Below are 19,495 nucleotides of genomic sequence, written 5' to 3' on the forward strand. Positions count from 1 at the left end.
AGACATGTGACCCCCCCTCAAGACCTGCGAGTGTAACAGTCCAGAGACAAAGACTCACCGCGAGTGATGGATAAACAGATACAGAGAGAGAGGAGCTCGTATTGTTTGAGATCACATGCTTTATGAAACTGGGAAAAAAGTAACCTTGAGAGACAGGATTCAAAAATATCGAAAGGTCTAGGATTACAGTTTAGTCTGCCAACTCATGTGGAGTTATTATGAAACTAGAATATACAATGCTAAGATTTGAGCTACACCTGTGACATCAAATGCAATCTTAGACATTTCAGTACAATAACAAAAAATTTCCATTGCTACGTCATGTGATTTCATTAGATTGTACAGGTTGTGTTGACTGCCAAAGTACAGTAGCTCATACATTTTTGTATGTTTGAAGTAAAACTTATACAAGAATTATAAATATTTAGGACGTAGGACTGTAATTAAAGCCACGCCATGTAACCATAAAACTATCCTTCCATGTTTTTCTGCCTATATTTCACGTACCAAAATGCAAAAGTGATATTAATTTCAGTTTATAAATAGGAACTCTCACATGTGTGTAATCGTATCAGTTATTCTATTATGTCTGGCCAGTGTTGCTGTTTAAAGGCAAAGTGAAGATTAAAAAAACATATATAAAACAATTATGTCAATGACCTTAAAATGTGGAGTGACAGAATAAAAGCATTAGAGAGTGAAACAATGGGACCAAGTCAAGGTCAAAACATGAAATAAGTTAGAAGCAAAGTGCTCCTTAGGAGTATAAACACTTGAATAGTTAGTTCCACAAGTACACAGTGAAGCTCTCTTTGTTTATCACTTTATAAGTGACTCACAGAAGACACACATCTCTTAAACCTATGTAAACAACACAATCTTTTGCTGCTGTTGCATATAGGGACACTCTCAAACTGTTAAATTATGTATGACTGTGCACATTAACAGCCAAAAATGTTAGTGATATATATTGTGTCACGGAAAAAAAAATCCTATCCACAGAGCGCTTCTGATTTGTTCCACCAGAGGGCAGTGTCTCACCACGTCACCACTTCTCACTGGGATAATATGTACCAGTGAATTGAACGAAAACAAATCAATTATATATACCTTCAAATGATCTGATCATTTAATTCAGGCACAGTATAATGTATAAAATTTGACCTGTGCAAGCTATATATGCTGTTTTTATGTCTTTCGCAATATATTCACATTGAAAACATATCTTGTCTCAAATAAATAAATAAATATGTATATGTATGTATGTATGTATGTATGTATGTATATATATATATATATATATATATATATATATATATATATATATATATATATATACACTATAGTCCTCTACTCAAAATTTCAGCTGCAGTAATTTGAACTGAGATCTATTAAATATATATGGAAAGGGTTCAAATACAAACTACATGTTTTAAAAATGACATATTATAGAAGAGCTGTTCACTCATGGTCGCAATATGAGTCATTAAAGTGAGTGTTATTTCCCTTTAATCCCTCTAAAGGGGCAGTAGGTCATTACAGTTCACTTAACATGATGTTCTGGCACTGTAACGTTATACCTCTGCATAAGTACATCACACACACACACACACACACACACACTGGTCAGCTGGTATTGCGGTCACATGAGTCTTGACAAGACACACACAGACACACACACAAGTTTCAGGTTCCTTCTCTGGTGTCTCTGTCTGGAAAGAGAGAGGGGTGCTGACCCGGAGTGTGTGAGAGCGAAAACTGATCCTGCAGGAATAAGGTTTGACCACACGGCATCATGGGAAACTGTTTTGATGCTTTGAAGATGCTGAGCTAAGACATTTTTACCTCAGAAAATAAATAGTTGTCTTGAAATCGCAGACTAGCGAGTTACTTCACCTGCAGTCAAATCAATGATGACATGTAAACTCGGCATATGAAAATAACAAGTTTATTACATAACCCCTGCATTTGAATATATTTTGAATAAAGGTGGGCGTCATAAAACCATAAAACTATCCTCCCATGGCCCGTATTTCCCTGTAACCTGTAAAGGCCAACATACCAAAATGCAAAAGTGGTATTTAGTTTCATGTAACCATGTAATTTGGCCAAATTCAGATCTCTTTTTAAATAGAAACTCTCAATTGTGTGCTTACCTGATCAGGTATCTTAATAGAAAAGAAAAAAAACATCAGTCTTTTTTCTTGTTATTTCATAGGGCTCATATATAAAATAACAATTCTTCCGTCAGCATGCAATAATACTATGAGTGACATTATTGCACTAAAGCAAATGAAATTAAAAGTCTGTAATGAGGGAAATAACCTATTGTTATAAAGCTGTAAAAAGTCCTTCAGAACATTTCTGTCAACATGTTCTCCATCCTTTTGAACATCCGCTTCCTCTCATGTACAGTTTTACATTTTCTTTAATACATTGAAAAACATCTTGCTGATCGCCAATCGCATCAGACCAGATAGTTTAACTTCAGATTAATTGTTTATTTTTGGGACAACACTGTTCATCTAAATGTAATGTAATGTTTGCTTCACTATTGTCTTCTAAAATACATGTATTTCATCTGTAGCTTGTAATAACATGAGGTGAGCGTTCAATCCTAAAACTCTGATTGTTCTCTGAGCGAGCAGATGAGTCAGATAAAGCAGACATCAGCAGAAAGTACTTTGATGGGTTTGACATCTTAAATAATGACAGGAGTCCTTTTTGGTTTAATTCTGAACAGATTTTAAAGGTGCGTTCCATACAGTGTTCATCCAGAGTCCTACATGTGAAGGCTCAAGCTTATTTACAGAACATAGAGATATATACAGTCTTTATATAGAAAACAAAACTACTAACAAAAATAATCATCTTTTTTATAGCAGCAAAAAAAAGAAGAAACTAAAAGAGAAATATGTATATTTACATCTTATTTTTTCAAATAACAAGGCATATTATATATAGTACACTGCGCATACTTGCTTTCCCATTCTTTAAGTATTCTTCTTGATTTAATCTCTGTGAGGATCAAAGTATATAGGCATCTCTCTCCTCGGTCATTACAGTTTACCAGAGGCAGAGCCACACACTCACACACTCACACACACTGAGTCTGGCCAGGTTGGACTAACTGCATGGCCGCCACGCTGCTGCTGTCGCTGACAGCTGCTGGCTGCGAACATGAAGCAGTGTCACCACGCCGCCACATTCATTCAATGATCAGGACCGTGGAGCCAACATGGCTGCCACTGAAAAAGTGCAAAGGCCAAACTCTGATGTGTGGCTGTGCCTGAAGATAAAATAAAAAATACATTTTCTAGTTGAGTTAAAACCCCAGAACAGAGAAAATAAAGACTCGTAAATAACCTCAGGTATTGCAGCCATTGATTCCAGAGTTAAGCGTAAACCAGGTGATCGCAAAGAACAGAGAACATGAACCCAAAACTAACACTGAGATGACATTTTTAACAAAGTCCCGCCTCTAGCTTTACATGTGAGCAGCTGTGAGACGACTAGAAACACGTGCACGCACACACACCTACACACGCTCTCACACACACGTTCTCACCCACACACACACACATACTCACACGTACGCTCTCGCACGCTCTCACATGCACGCTCTCAGACGCGCACCACCAGTCTTCTGTAACATCTCCCATAACAGCAATTAGAATAGCTTTAACTGATTTAGGAAACTAAGTGAAATGTGTCTTTACGGACACGAAAGCTCTAAAACATAAATAACAGTTTTTCTTTCTTCCTTTTGCGACACACTTCTACTGTTTTTAGTTTTTTTTCTTAACTCATTATGTGCAAGTTCTGTGCAATCTCAGGCTTGTCGAACATCCAAACAAAAATGATTTCTTCTGAAATCACCTCACATTCGTTAACCTTGTTTTAAACATTTAAGTCACAAGCTGGAATCAAAAGGTAAGAACTCAATCTCCCAGCAGGCCATGCTGCTGTCTGAACATTCCAGAGTCTGCGGCAAATAAAAAGCTTGGGACATTAAAAAATAAAGGAGAAAAAAAAGACTTCCCACTGTATTGAAAAAGAAACACTCAAGTTGCACTTCAAGTATTTGAGGCCTAGAGTTTTTCACCGACACTTTTAACAAGGAGTGTTGCAGGAAGACGACACAAATCTTGTCTTCAGTCCAAAGAAACGAGATGTGTGCCGTCTCAAACTTTACTCATAAATGTGCAAAAACTTTAGAAAATCACATGCTTGTTGAGCGTGTACTGACCCGGACCGAGCACATGTTTCAGCTTAAATAGTACATGTTGGTTCTTCTTTACACATGTAAGTTTGAACAAAAAAAGACACAAACATCCAGCCATGCATTAGAAAATACATCCCTGACCTGTTAGGACAACAAAGAGCTTGAGTGATTTGTACAGAGTCATACTTTGGTGTTCTACACATGCATATTGCTGTTATCACATGCACAACTTCCAAGCCCAAAGCTTTTTTTTTTAAACTTTTTTTAATCTTAATTGAACTGACATTGTGTCCATTATTTAATCCAGACTATTTTATTGCCCTAGTGGTTACAGAAGCCATGAAAAAAACTCTAGCATCTGTATCCCATCGTCTTTTGACATCTCATCCCTGCTTTTTTTTTGTCCCAGCACCACAGCCAGAGCAGGGTCGAACCAGGAAGCAAATCTCTCTCTCTCTCCTTCTCTCTCTCTCCCTCCATCTCTCCCTCCCTCTCTCCCTCTCTCTCTGCTCTGGGACTGAATGAATGTACCTGAAAGTATGGAAGGAATCTGTTCCGTTAGAAACAGGATTAAACTCTGCACCAGCACCCATCCGAGTGAAACAAGTATAATAACCACATCATCGGTGAGTGAATTATCTTCTCAAACCAAATATATAAAAACGCTTCTCTGTTAAATGTTCTAATTCACATCAAAATAAAATGTTCTTCCATCAGGAAATGAAGTCACTGCAATTTACATTTCGATTCCTTTCAATTTGCACGTTTCAGCTGATTGAGCTAAAAGGACAACTGACCCAGATCCCCAGCCTTTCCCCCTGACAGATGCAGGGTTTCAGCACCTCACACAGCGCTCCTCCCCGCTGACCAACAGACGCTATTATTGCAACAAAAGATCGGATTTGTCAGAAAACAAGACACGATAACATATTACATCTTTCGTTTGTCTTTCTTACTACAGTATAACTTTTGTTTTCAAACGTCCAGCATTGTCAGCTGTTAAAACATTCAAAGATTATATACCTTATTGGTCTACAATCAACATCATTCAGCATTAATACAAGTTCAGTTTAGTTATGATTGATACAACTTGCAAACTTTTTAATGAAGTACTCTCACCTTCTCTGTATGATTGTTGATATTCTGCAGTTTTTCAGGAGGCAAAGGTGGATAATTTCAAGTCCACTATATGTAAAGTTTTAGTTTTCACAAAGAAATTTGATTTTACTCAATTCTGTGAAAAATGGTAAATCTTCCTCCATTGTCTTATTTTGGATCAAGTTACTACACGTCTTTCCAAATCTTTGAATATAAAAATGTTGCTTGAGTTCAAACATTTAAAAGAACAGTTTGGCCTTTCGGGAATACACAGATGGGAAGATTGATAGCACTTTCATGTCTGTTAGCTGAATCATTTCACATTCCTCCTGTCCTCCAGTCACCCCTCTATCCTTTTCTAAATACCCATTCAGCATACAACACACATATGTTATCTTAAATACTATAATATACTTATATTTGGCCCTGTACAGTGGAACCAAGACACCTAGACCAGAAGCAGAAATCCTTTACCGAGATTCACATATCAAGCCTGAACTAGAAGGACTAATGTTGCTTCTCTTCCATTTCATATTTTTTCTTTTAATATATCCCAGACCCATTCTAATATTATTGTGTCCAACTCCAGACTCCGGCGATTTCTGGTAGAGTTACTAGATCCACGAGAACACAGGAGCTCAAATGCATCCAAGAGTACTTCAAAATAAGCATTTCCTTACTAAATGCTATTTTACACGATTTCAACCAATGGCTCAGCTAATGTGCAGTTAGTGACAAACATTGTGCTAACAGAATAAAATAAAAAATCAAGCAAGAGAGAGAGAGAGAGAGAGAGAGAGAGAGAGAGAGAGAGAGAGAGAGAGCAGCTCCACATCTCTCTCCTCTTCTTCTCTGGTGTTTGGTTTATCTCCTCTGCTCCTCTATCCTGCAGCATGGAGGTCAAAAGACTATTCAAAACAAACAGAAGCATCATCTGGGCCCTCAATAAATCATGACAATAATATTTGGGATCGTAATGCCCTGTATACTGCACATATTGCATCTACACTTCTTTTTTTTCATGGAATTTCACTTAACACACATCTGTATTCTTGACCTTTAATATACAGGCCACTTCTGAGCAGGGCCTGACGTCCGCTTTGCCCTGGAGTGAAGGCTATATTAAAGACTTTTGCACTCCCGGAAGAGGGCAAAAACACACACACACACTTGCAATCAATCTGGTGATTAAAGAGTCATTTTTCAAGAACCAAGAAGCAGGTTTCGTTCGGGCTCTTAGTTTCAGAAATGCCATTTGCAGAAGTCCCTAGAGTCTTAAAGCTACTGTCGCAGAATGCTGAAAAAAGTCCTGCAAATCCGAACATGTTATTGGGTATATTTTGGTGAAAACTTCAGCAGACACACACTCACACACTCTTGTCGATCTCGTCTGCATCGTCATAGCAGACTCGATCAAGCCGATTCCACAGCGAGGAAGAACAATTTTCAGCATTTGTTAATGATTGCAGCTTCAAGGACTAATATTCATCAACAACGTTCATTATTCATGCGTTCGTTCGATTGTGTTGACAACAGATGAAGAGGTGTGTGTGCGTGTGTGTGCGTGTGTGTGTGTGTGTGTGTGTGTGTGTGTGTGTGTGTGTGTATGTGTGTGTCTGTGTGCGTGTGTGTACATGTGCAAGTCCCCTGAATGTTCCTGTCTGGCCCTGAGAGACAACCTCTCATTAAAACCCCATCTGGACAACCCTGATGGCTCAGACAAATATTTATGAGGGCTAAGTAAAGAATTTCTGTGACGGCCGGGACCAGAATGCGTTGTTGGACTGGTGTGACTCCGGTCCCATGTCAAATTTAGTTGTTTTCTTCAGCAATCAAGAAAAGGCCGGCCAAAGCCAGTAGAGACGTTAAAGAGTGGACCAAACGCACGCCAACTGCCCTCCTCTCTCTTGCAGCATGTTGTGGACGGCAATATCCTCAAGTCTTCCCATCAGCAATCTTTTTCGTGAATTTTGTTGTTTCTGCAGCAATGTGTCTGTGGACTTAAGCCAGCCAATCACAGAGCTGACTCGTTCTCCGTGTGACAGGAAGCGGTGGTGGTGCTGGTGGTGGTGGTGGCCTTGCCCTTCTTGTTGAGTTTCAGGAAGCTGGGTTTTTCTGTCACCACTGTTATAGCTCCTTTGTTGCCGTTGTGATTTTCCAGTTTTGACAAGGACCGTTTCGAAGCTTTGGCTGATTCCCCATCCCTGTCAATCATAATTAAAATCACATCTGTTAGGACTGTGTGTTGGGGCTTAATGAACAGTTTGACAATCTGGGTAATATGCATCATTGCTTTCTTAGCTTAACTAAGCATAACTACAACAACTGATCTTTGAAGGTGCTGATTGCATTACCTTCTAACAGCCAGGCAAACTGTTTCCAGTCTTGTGCTAAGCTAAGCTAACCAGCTACTGCTTCATAATTATCATAATGACATGAGAGTGGTTTCTAACACTTGGCAAGTCAAAAAGTGTATTTCCAAACATGTCTAACTATTCCTTCAAAGACAGCAAAAGACCAGAACTCACCCGTTGTTTGGAGACGGGTAAATGACCAGGAAGAAGGCGGTGAAGAACCCGAGGAGCGAGCCCCCAGAGGCCACCATGGGAATGACACGAACGCTACCGACAGCCTCGACTACAGCACCCAGAGCTGAGGCCACCAAGATCTGACTGATGTACACCTGCAAAATGGCAAAGGATTAAATGACAACACAGTTTTTTTTGTGTACTGTTACTACACACACATAAAAGACTACGCCACAAAGATTTCATTTCGACAATATCACTCACCTGGCAGGATAAGATAGCACAGTCGATGCCAAAGCCTCTACGGGAGTTACCAGGACTGTGCGTGATGTACTGCAAGAGGCAGACACAGTTACAGTTAATGAAAGCCAGATATTAGAAAAATAGCTTTTCCCATACAGTAATACAGGATGATATGTAGTCGCTTGGCAGGTTAATATAGAAACAAACAAACAAGGATTTTCAAGTTGAATATGTCTGTACCCCTTTCATTTCGTGATATTGTCCCAGCAGAGCGTACGGACAATAGGAGATGCTCATGGAGATTATGCCCATGGTGCTGATCATCACCATGGAAACATACACGTTAGGGAAGATTGCCATAACGGCTGTTCCTGAGGAGGGGAATAAAGAGAAAAGAAAAGTTATTTATCAGGTGCTCACTCATTTATTTTGTTTTATTTTGTCACTGTACTGCGGTTCATACCTATGGAAAATGCAAGCGTTCCCATGATGTAGATGACCTTGATGCTCAGGTCAAAGTTGTCAAGGTACTTCTGAAGGATAGCTGGAGAAGGTGACTGGTTAGTTTAATGTCGAGACAAAAATAAAAGAGCTTTTTACAGCCAAGTTAAAGGAACAGTGAGTAGGATTAAGTGGGATTTATGGGCAGAAATAGACAAATAATTATCACATAAGTAGTAGAGTCATTGTGTATGTTTCGCATAGAATGAGACATTTATATCTACATACGAAGCGCTCCTCTTCATGGAGTCCGCCATGTTTCTACAGCAGCTCAGAACAGACTAAAGACCACCGTAGACTCTAGCATACACTTCGGGAGGAAGAGTTGATCTGCAACCTCACTACTAGTTACCACTAAATCCTACACACTGTTCCTTTAAGACAGTTGAATGTGCATGAGACTGTGTGCGTTCCTGTGTGCTTGTGTTACCTGAGCATGTAGCAGCAGTCATGGCATATATAACCAGCCCCCAACAACCCATCTGAACTCCTTTGTGATAATCCTCCAGCAAAGTAGAGTTAAGAGGAGCCTGAAGGAGAGAGAAACAGGCTTAGTTTTTAACTGAGCTGTGGATTAACTAGATGGAGACACACTTTTAGTTCATCTTGAACCTGTTGTAGCAGCACGACATGCCATGTGACATTATCAGAGTAAGAGACAAAAAGAAAATGATCTATATTTTTGTGTATGTAAAGTATGGTCAGTGTAGTGTGTATGTGTGTGTGTGTGTGTGTGTGTGTGTGTGTGTGTGTTTAGCTGCTGTTTCACGTACGGTAGGATCTCCATGGTAGATGACTTGACCCATGAAGTCAGTGAAGAAGACGGCCTCAGCGATGATGGAGAACCAGGTGAGCAGGTGACAGGCGCAAAGTCGCAGCAGCTCTGGAGGCATCTTCAGCATGGAGAGCCACAGCAGCCGCACTGTGGTCTCAACCTAAAGACAGGAGAGGAAACCAGGTCAGACAGTACCCACCCAAAAAGACACACTTTCTGAAACATATCAGAAAGAAATGCGGGAGTTTGAGAGATGTCACGGTTGGTAATTTCCTTCTCACCTCTCCCTCTTCGCTCTCTGTATCCCCACTGGAGGAGTTTGTGTTTCCGCTGCGCTGTCTGTTTCTCTGTCTGTGCCTCCTTCTGTGTCTGGCTTCCACTTCGCACAAGTCGTTCATGCTGCGAGAGGGCTTGATGAGATAAGCGGCGTTGGCCTGCCGGTAGCGGTGGCTCCCCACTCGACCGTAGTAGGAGAAGGTGCAGGACGGCTGGCGGTAGAAGATGTGACGGTGACGCGACTGCCGCATGGGGGCTCCAGTACTGGCAGCTGGGATAAGAGACAACATCAAGCGATGGTTTATTATTATTAGAAGACAATAAGGGTAGCAAAAAAAATATTTTTTTTACATTGTGTCAATGGATCTAACCTCAATTCTCAGTAATGCTGCCACCATAAAAGGTGAATTAATGATTTAAAATAAATTGTTGTAATCATCAAGATTCAATACAAAGTCCCCCCAAAAATTACAAAAATCGTTTTCTATCACATCACTTGAAATAACAATCAAAAGATTGGATAACTCATTAATAATTCAAATTGAATGAATAGTATTTTTTACCCCCCGACCCCCACACATTGAATCTAGAATTGTGAAAATGAAACACAACATGAAAATACCAACCTTTGACCAGTCCAGCACGGTGTGCCTGTCCTTTAGAGCTCAGCCCGTTGGTGTTGGCTGCTTCAGGGTTCGTCACACCGGCTAACAGCCGCCCGTTCAGTGTCCGCTGCTCGTTGAGCTGGTTGTTCAGAAGCGCCTCCTGACCGTCGTCATTTTCCATCTCCTGTAAGAAAGCTGAAAGGCGGGAAAATCTAGGACTGGTGGTTTTCGTACGGTGATTGTTGGTTTGGAGCAGGTCCTGACTTCCTGCACTGCTGCTGCGTCTGATGTTGCCAAACCGGAGTGGCGGAGTGCTGTGGTTGAGTTTGAACAAGTTACCGGTCGCAGGAGGCGACCCGTGATAGGGTGAGAGTCGGTCAGCAAAGATGGACGGCTCTAAGTGGCACAGATACAACGCATCGTGGTCCAGGTGGTCAAGAGTGGCGTCTGCCATGGCGAGAACACTGTCACTTTTACCTGGAGACAGAAGAAAGAGGAGATTAGTTAGGAAATATTGACCTAACAGACACCCTTGCATGTATCCCTCGATCCACTTGCATGTACAGAATCTATCTATCTATCTATCTATCTATCTATAAAATATATATATATACACACACACACACAAACACACACACACACACACACACACACACACACACACACATATATACACAGGACAGAGACTGTTTCTGTTTGATTATGAAATCAAACTTTCTACCTTTAAATATGAACAAGGCTCTATGAGCTTACTTCTCACAAGCTCCATGTCTCGGAAGTCCATGTCCAAATCCCCATGCTCCGACAGGTTGTCTCCATAGGGGTCATAGAGGTCGTAGCTGTCCATCGTCTCATTCTCGCCAATCAATTCAAGCTTGGGGGCGAGATGTCCGGTCCTGTCATTAGTGGATGCTTGTAGTTTGGTGCGATCCGGACTCTCCTGGTGAGGACAGAAAAACAAAGGGTTGTTTTTTTTAAAACTACTATTTCATTTTAGATTGCGAAAACACACACACACACACACACACACACACACACACACACACACACACACACACACACACACAGTACCTGATCCAGTCTGTCATGTTGGGTCAAATAGCGCTGCTCATCGATGCTGAACAGATGCAACACCACAGAGACGGAGAAGAGGATTGCAGCAAAGAAGAACAGGATCTGCTCCTGGGACTTGAAGGCTTTTCCCAAGAAGGTGTGCGTCCAGTCCAAACCGCCGAGGGCGTAGCCGACCGCACCACCGAGACCTGCACACATGGACCAAAATTTAGACGTACAAACGAGACATAAGGAGAAAAAGATTGTGCCTAATTGTTGGCAGGACCACGCTTATTGCAAAGTATTTTTAAGTGCATTACACCTACCATTGCCATATTACAATCATGTGTGTCAGAAGTCAGTGGTATACCTGCTGAGGCAGCGTGGATGTTCAGCGCCATGTCTTGTTCCTCCGAGTTCGCCACGTCTAGCAGGTACGCTCTGATTGGTCCCTCCGTTGCGTCTGCACTGAAGTCCAACACTACCACCCCCAGCACAGTAAGAACAATCCCTATTGGTTGTCTCCCCTGCTCGTCACCCATCGACAGTCCTAATGGAGAAAGACATGGGTAAGACGGTTTTAATTGTAAAACATGGGTTTCTTGTCATTATGCAGTGAACTAACCAACAATACAAACTGTTTGATTGTTGAACAGGTAACAGAAGGAGATGTGGATTAAAATAAGGCAGAAGAGATGAATAGAAGAGCTTTTTTTTAGTACGTTAGTAGTTATCATGTTTAACCATAAATTTGACCACTGACAGTGTAGAAAATCTTATTTATTCGTCCAGATTTTAAGATATCTGTTCCTACTTGTCACCAAGTAGGAACTTAGTAAATATGATAAAATGATTGTTTAAAAAAAAAAGGCAAATAAATATCTACAGAAATTGAATATAAATCAGGATTTCCGCAAACAAAAATCTACAAACATGTACATTTGAACTTTACAAGGTAGGAAATATCACACATATGGAATATTACATGGATTAATGCTGCACACCACCACAACCACATACACAAAGGGGTCACTGCACATTTCCCATACTGCTTTGCATGATGAGTGTGACCTTGTGTGTCTCATTGAATGTGAAACACAGTCCCGCCCTCGAGCTGCTCAATGTGTGTATGTGTATGAGAGTGTGAAATAATATGGATTCATTAACACAGGATCATGTACATGTGTGTGAGTGAACGAGAGAGAGAGAGAGAGAGAGAGAGAGAGAGAGAGAGAGAGAGAGAGAGAGAGAGAGAGAGTGTGTGTGTGTGTGTGTTTGTGTGTGCGTGCGTGTGCGTGTGTGTGTGTGTGTGTATGTGTGTATGACGCAGCACGACTTCCATTAACTTCAGGGAAACAAACATTCATAGAAGTAACAGCAGTGTGTGTGTATGTGTGTGTATACGTGTGTAGGTGCATGTGTGTATGTGAGGGACAATGGAGCGGCACTACTCACTAGACTAGTGCCAGGCAGACAGACAGGAAGTAAATTGTAATTGGTGGAAAGAGGGAAGCAAACAGGAAGCATTTCCCTGTGAACTGCCTGCTCCTGTGTTCCCATGTCAACACACACACACACACACACACACACACACACACACACACACACACACACGGTTTACTACAGTGTTCCCATGTCACAATGTGATGTTAACACACATTCAAATATACATGACCATGGGAACATACACCTTCTCTCTCTTACATCACTATCTCTCATTTTTCCCATACAGGTTACTGGTCTTTTCCCATGTCAACCCCGCTGGCAAGGTGCTCTCACACACTCACACACACTCGGGCGCCCTAAAACGACCCGAGTGCCAACCTCTGTGCAGAAGAATGGAGGTAGAACAGAATAGAATCTGCTGACAGAAAACAGTTCACAAAGCTCTCGTTCTTGTTATTTATAACTCTGTTGACAATTCATTTCACTTCGCTCTATTTGCAGACATTTAAAGTCGTCTCGTGTTGCTCTGTACATGTTTTCACCCATTTGGTCCACATTTGAAAAAATATATCTTATGTGGGTTGAACGCACCAATATGGGATTTTCGAGACCAATAACAATAAATGAGTGTTGTGGGAAATACGAAGGCGGTGACCAATAACATTAGACCTGCTATTGCAAAAACACCTTATTAGAACAACATTCTTCACAGTGTTTTTCTCTCTTAAAACTGCGAACAGGCCGCGAAGCAATTGCCTGTGACACTTGCCAAGTTTATTCATTTTGCTATTAAAAAAAAAAGGCTCCACATTTTAAGACGTAATTATCATCTCAAATGAAATGATCCAAAAAATTAGAGTCATCCAAGATGATAGATCTGCCACTAATACATCGCGCATTCCCTACAATTAACACCACATGGGCTCTGATTATTGAGCGTGCTGTTCACCAATTAATCCATAATAATGTGTACTCTATTAAAGTCACACGTGGTTGACTTTCTTTTGCCTGGTTTGATGCACAAGTTACATTCAGAGACAAAAACATCGTTCGCTAACTACACAATCGTACCAGCAGAGAATACACACAACCAAGGGCTGTAACGCCAATAACATGCCTGTGGCGAGCTGATAACATCAGGTTTCAGCATGTCAAAGGATTACCGTAGCACCCTACGTCTACCAGGGATGCAGCTGATGACTACAACTCTGATGAAAGCTAATGTTTAGCTATGTATTAGCAAGCTGCTGTAGTCGGCTCACATTAGGGCTTTTGCAGAAACAAGAACGCGTCGCTTGCTGCACGTGTAGACAGAGTGTCAGGATCCCACAGGGTTCCCATTCTGCTGATGCCTCACTTCTTAATGCTTAGTTTTTTGATTTGGTAGCGTATAAAAACTTAGTTATGGGTTCTTTACCCTGTTTGTAGTGCATCCCGCCACACAGCAGCTTGAATGCATTTTTCTGTTGTCTGAGAGCAGACATTTAAGCAAGGCGGCACCTTCATGCAATACAATGGAGAGCATTGTCTTCACCTCCAGTGTGGGTCTGTCTTTATGCCATGAGACTGAAATAAATAACTGCACCAAAGCTTACAGGTCAATACTATAAAGTCAGTAGTCTGTGGTTAGTGGTCAGTGGTTATTCTTCATCTTTTTTCTCACAATATGTTCTTGTGTAATAACATTTTTAAATGTGAACCAGAAGGTTTTGATGATAAAAATGTGACGTTTGAAAAAAGCAAGTGACTGCAACACCATTCAGCTTAAACAACTGTTTGTCGACATCAATACATTCGACGATACGCTAATGACACAAACCTTACACTGCTGTAGTAAACCTGTGTGTGTGTGTGTGTGTGTGTGTGTGTGTGTGTGTGCGTGTGTGTGTGTGTGTGTGTGTGTGTGTATACATATGTGGTTAATGACATGACAACCAGAATTATAGTGATGTAGTTGACCCAGAGATCAATAGCTATAAGGCATGATTGACAACTGATCAATTTGATTGATTGGATTGGTTGTATGTGTCCTTGACATGTAGCTGACGCAATAAGCTGAGGGTTAGACTAAAAGTAACTTAACCAGTCTCTGAACGAGGACACGACCCAGTGGGAAAAGCTTTCGGCAAGTGATGCTGAAAGAAGCTGTCCTGTTCTTTTAGTTCCTCTGTAGCACTAGTGCATGATGGGTAAAAACAACAGTGTCTGGATTGCCAAAGGTTAATTCCCCAATGAGGTTGTGAAAGTCTCAAGTGGTTTAGATAACAGTGTTCAGCAGATGGCATAAAGCAAACCTCTGCATTTTTAGGGCATGTTTCTGTGGTTTATAAATTTGTCTTCCGCGTGATTAAATCTGTCTGTTGTTGCTTGTTGCTCACCCGTTTGCTCTGAGTTTTGTGTGATAGGGACGAACTGCAAACAGCACCTTCTAAACACACTATGGACACACTAGTTTCTTTAACTAACAGGATGTTTGCAGCTAATCAAAGGGCCCGGGGAGCAGAAATGAATTGATGACTGATGGGCCCTCTCTCCGTTTCCATTCACACACAGAATATAATGATTGAACAATAAACACTCACCAATCAGCGATCCATTCAGAAACAGAGCCACTCCGATCAGTGTCCCGATACAGAGGGCCAGGATGAACGGCCTCCTCCTGCCCCATCGCAGAGTGCAGCGGTCGCTGGCCGAGCCGATCAGAGGAGTGAACATGAGGCCGAGGACCGGACTGAGGAACCACGTCAGACTGTAGTACTGCTCTGGAAGACCTGCACACAGACACGGATTTGAGTTATGGACAGTGATGACAGTTGATTATCATCTACATTGAGACAGATAATCAAAGATAACCAATAAACTGATTTGACCATGGAGTTTTTCTAGCATCCGCCAGGGGGTGCAAAAGTAGCATCTTGGAGTGAGAGGCATTGTGTATATTTTGATTGGTTTGAAATAAACCGATTATTTGTATACTGTATAACAAAAACAAGGCTATTCATTTGATTCATGCAAAACTTTTTTTTTTTTTTTAAACTCGATTGTTTCAGCAGTTTGTCCATCAGGATTAGTCTGTTCATGAGTTCCTAAATGCATGAAACAACTACATAAATGTGGGCTGCGTCTTTTGAAAGGTAAATAATATTTGTTCTTGTTGTAATTTTCCTGTCATTTCTTAATACTGGTACTTAAATAGACTTGATTTAAATGTATTAACCTCATAAAATGGTATGGAAAGTCATGCTGGCGAAAAGGAAACAAACAAATACAGCTTGAAAAATACCTCTCAAGGCTTTGTTGAATATTTTGTATTTAAAATCCACTTTCTGAATTCAATGGATTTAACTTGACCGTAACCTAGACTGTTAGGTTCATGTCATTTTGTTACTGAGCACATATTTCATTGTTTTGTAACTCAACTTTCCATTGCCAGACACCAGGTTACACACACACACACACACACACACACACACACACACACACACACACACACACACACACACACACACACACACACACACACACACACACACACACACACACACACACACACACACACGTGCGTTGCATGAAAGGATCTCAAATTAGGTTGGTTAAAATAGCTTTGTACATTTAGCTGTAAACACACAGAATGCAACAATACGAAGGGAATACTCTTCCATAAACATCTTTTAACAACTTTGAATATTGTCAGACAAGTCCCTGCACACACAAACCTGTCATCAACAAAACCAGTTCTGATGAAGGTTTCTGTCAGTGTAAGCCTATTAACACATGCACACGCCCACACCTGGGATCATAAGTGCGTCAGTTATATTATGTTTATTTTAAAACACAGGCATGTTAATGTAATTTATGAACATTATGTATTTGTTTTGAAGCATAATCTTTTTTTTCAGGAAATAATATTAAAGAAACTGGTAGAAAATATGGAGGTTGCAAAGCAGGACTATATAGTACATGAGCGTATGAAATGATTAAAAATAGGACACATTTCTAGTACCATCTACTTTTAAAGATACTTTCCAACTTCCCAACATAAGCAGGTTTGCCTTGTTTGAATGACAAAGGTGTCGTCAGCCAATCAGAGTCAAGTATTGTGGTTTGTAGATGTACAGCTGTTACAGTAAACTAATTCAAGATGGACAATATTATATATTTTATTATATATTCCTGATGCCTGTCATCAGGTTTGATTCCCTGTGGTACCATACAACAAAGTGGTGGTCCTCACCACTTTTGTCCACAGGGGCCTCTCTACCTCTCTTTGGCTGACTAAAAATAATATTTTTGGTATTTCTAAAGTGTGTTACTAACAGCCTCCGTTTGATTACATATCAATAAATTAAAAAACAATCCTTGCAGAAAGAAACCAGGTATCCCTGAGTCATTACACGGACAGGCCATCAAAATAACACAATTACATTCGACTCTGCCATTGGACACATGATTTAATTGCGCTGCTTGGAAGCAGCGGAAGAAGATGAAGATGAGGAGGAGACAGACAGTCTCCGAGCAGAGTGAAGTCAACTGAATTCACATATAATTTAATCAGGACTTCATCACTGTCTCACTGCTTACTCTGGCTCAATAATGCCATTTGGCCCTCACACTATCCCTTTTGTTTGGAGACAAGAGAGACTGAAAACTTCTTCTCATGGAGTTCGTCCCACTCTTGATAATCTCTTCGCCTGCAGTTTGAAAGTACGGCAGCCTAAGTTGGCCAAATAATGATTAATAGCTCTGCTTAAGGTTTGGGAAATACATCTTTGAACACATGTAAGAGGTTGGAGAATGCCTCAAACAAAAATGTCTTGGCATTTAGAAATTACCATAATTAAACAGTGGTAAAAGGGCGCTCATTTCTTAAAGGGTATGTGTGTGTGTTTGTGTTTACTCTGTGTAAAAAGCAAAAGGAAGTGCACCATTCAAAGAGGGTCGCTATAATATTCCTCAGTGAACAAAAGAGCTGGAAAGATGGCAAAAAGACATTTCTGAATATAGTGTCTGAGGTGTGACTATGGATAGTTTACCCACTGACTGAGGCAGCAAATCCAGTATGATGCGTTCATTTGGTTGGTAAATTCAGGGAAATATTGCATGGCTCAAGACAGTGGGTGTCTATGTGCGATGCTGTTGAAGCTGTTGTCAGCATTTTGAAGGAACGAAGTTGGTTTGTTTGCAAAATGCTGCTGTATTGTAAAAACTCTTCATGCTGCAATCATCATTTTGATGTTGTTTTTTTTCGATTTTCTTTGCTGTTGATAAATCACCTGTTTCTCAATGACCAGAATTATGGGCTGTTGACCTCTCGCAGTCTGTGACACTGAGCCCCAATCTCAACAAAAGGATTTCCAAAGAACAGATTCTGTAACTACCAGCTATACAGTATCTTGATATTTCCCCCATCTGTTTAAATGATGTCTGACTGTCAAACGTAAAGGCTAAATGTGATGAGAGAGCCACAACATGATGCATGCTGTGCATCTATTGTGCCACATTGGCGCTCCTCCTCACTTTACAGGTCCTGTACAACTGTCGACCTTTGTGTTTCTCACGAGCGGGCCATAAACACGGCTTGACCCCTGTCTCTGTGGTGACCACGTCTTTGGAACCCTGTCACCACCGAGACTCCATCACCTTCACTTCCTGGCTCCTAATATGGCCGTGTCATTCACACAGGGCTTCCTGTTGTGAGGTGTGTGCAAACCAAGGAAAACTTTGTTTCTCTGTATTTATTGTTATTCCCACTTGCTGTCTGTAGCACACACACATCAAGCTATACGCGAACGTAACCGGAACATTAAAACAGTATGCACACATACAGCCTTCACATACAACAGGCACACACACAATACCTGCATAAACGCACACAGAGGCAACGCCATAAAACAGGAGACAAAGCAGAAGATAAGAATCAGTCTGCCTGTAAGTTTGTCAACATCAAAAACAGGAAAACTGGTCCTTATTTAACAGTCCAACACACACACACACACACACACACACACACAGAAAAAACACAGCAAGTAAATGAAGACATGTCTCTGTTCCCACACAAAGACACACACAAACAAATGCACCTACCATAACAGCTGAGTTCCCACACACTAGTACTGTAGGTACATACACACACACACACACACACACACACACACACACACACACACACACACACACACACACACACACACACACACACACACACACACACACACACACTGATATGGAACAATACTGAGAGAATCACGACTCAGGAAGTATTTCAGAAAGAGGGGAAAAGAAATGAGTCGAGTAAAGAGAGAGTGTGAGAAAGGACTGGGATGAAAGCAATGTTAAAATAGGGAGGGGATCAGGTGAGATAAAGAGGGTGGAAACATAGAGAAAAGAGAGGTAGAAAGCCGGAAAGATGGAGAGAGTGATGGAAAAAGTTCATATTCAAGCCGGCAGACGGCAATGATTGTTGTTGATTGATCGTGGGAAAGAAAAATGTACAATCTGCTCCATCTATCATCAAAGTGCTCATTTTACTATGGACATTTCCTCCTCGGGTACACGCACACACGCACACACACACACACACACACACACACACACACACACACACACACACACACACACACAAAATATGGAGCTCATTGTAACTTAGTACAGACTACCCATTCATACCAACTCCTGCGTAGACTTCATGTGTGTTTCTCCACGTTGTGCCTGCACTCAGAAATACACCCATTTACGGACGTAAAAT

At 40.9% G+C, this 19,495-nt stretch overlaps 1 protein-coding gene across 1 annotated transcript in view; it reads right to left on the reverse strand.

Moving 5' to 3' along the window:
• Nucleotides 1–2,739: 2,739 nt before the first annotated feature.
• The window catches only part of LOC137784593 (solute carrier family 45 member 4), a 40,655-nt gene continuing 23,899 nt past the window's right edge, over nucleotides 2,740–19,495 (reverse strand). Inside the window, exons 4-16 of the mRNA XM_068575386.1 lie at nucleotides 15,333–15,521; nucleotides 11,675–11,854; nucleotides 11,323–11,513; nucleotides 11,005–11,191; nucleotides 10,273–10,728; nucleotides 9,652–9,917; nucleotides 9,369–9,530; nucleotides 9,026–9,125; nucleotides 8,558–8,638; nucleotides 8,335–8,465; nucleotides 8,116–8,184; nucleotides 7,852–8,006; nucleotides 2,740–7,527 (exon numbers count right to left, since the gene is read on the reverse strand). Coding sequence (XP_068431487.1) covers nucleotides 7,338–7,527; nucleotides 7,852–8,006; nucleotides 8,116–8,184; nucleotides 8,335–8,465; nucleotides 8,558–8,638; nucleotides 9,026–9,125; nucleotides 9,369–9,530; nucleotides 9,652–9,917; nucleotides 10,273–10,728; nucleotides 11,005–11,191; nucleotides 11,323–11,513; nucleotides 11,675–11,854; nucleotides 15,333–15,521 — 2,357 coding nt within the window. The 3' untranslated portion in view covers nucleotides 2,740–7,337. The remainder of the gene's footprint in view (nucleotides 7,528–7,851; nucleotides 8,007–8,115; nucleotides 8,185–8,334; nucleotides 8,466–8,557; nucleotides 8,639–9,025; nucleotides 9,126–9,368; nucleotides 9,531–9,651; nucleotides 9,918–10,272; nucleotides 10,729–11,004; nucleotides 11,192–11,322; nucleotides 11,514–11,674; nucleotides 11,855–15,332; nucleotides 15,522–19,495) is intronic.

Source organism: Clinocottus analis, unplaced genomic scaffold, assembly GCF_023055335.1.
Source record: "Clinocottus analis isolate CAN_PGR_092001 unplaced genomic scaffold, fCliAna1.0.p SCAF_14, whole genome shotgun sequence".
NCBI classification, from domain to species: Eukaryota; Metazoa; Chordata; class Actinopteri; order Perciformes; family Cottidae; genus Clinocottus; species Clinocottus analis.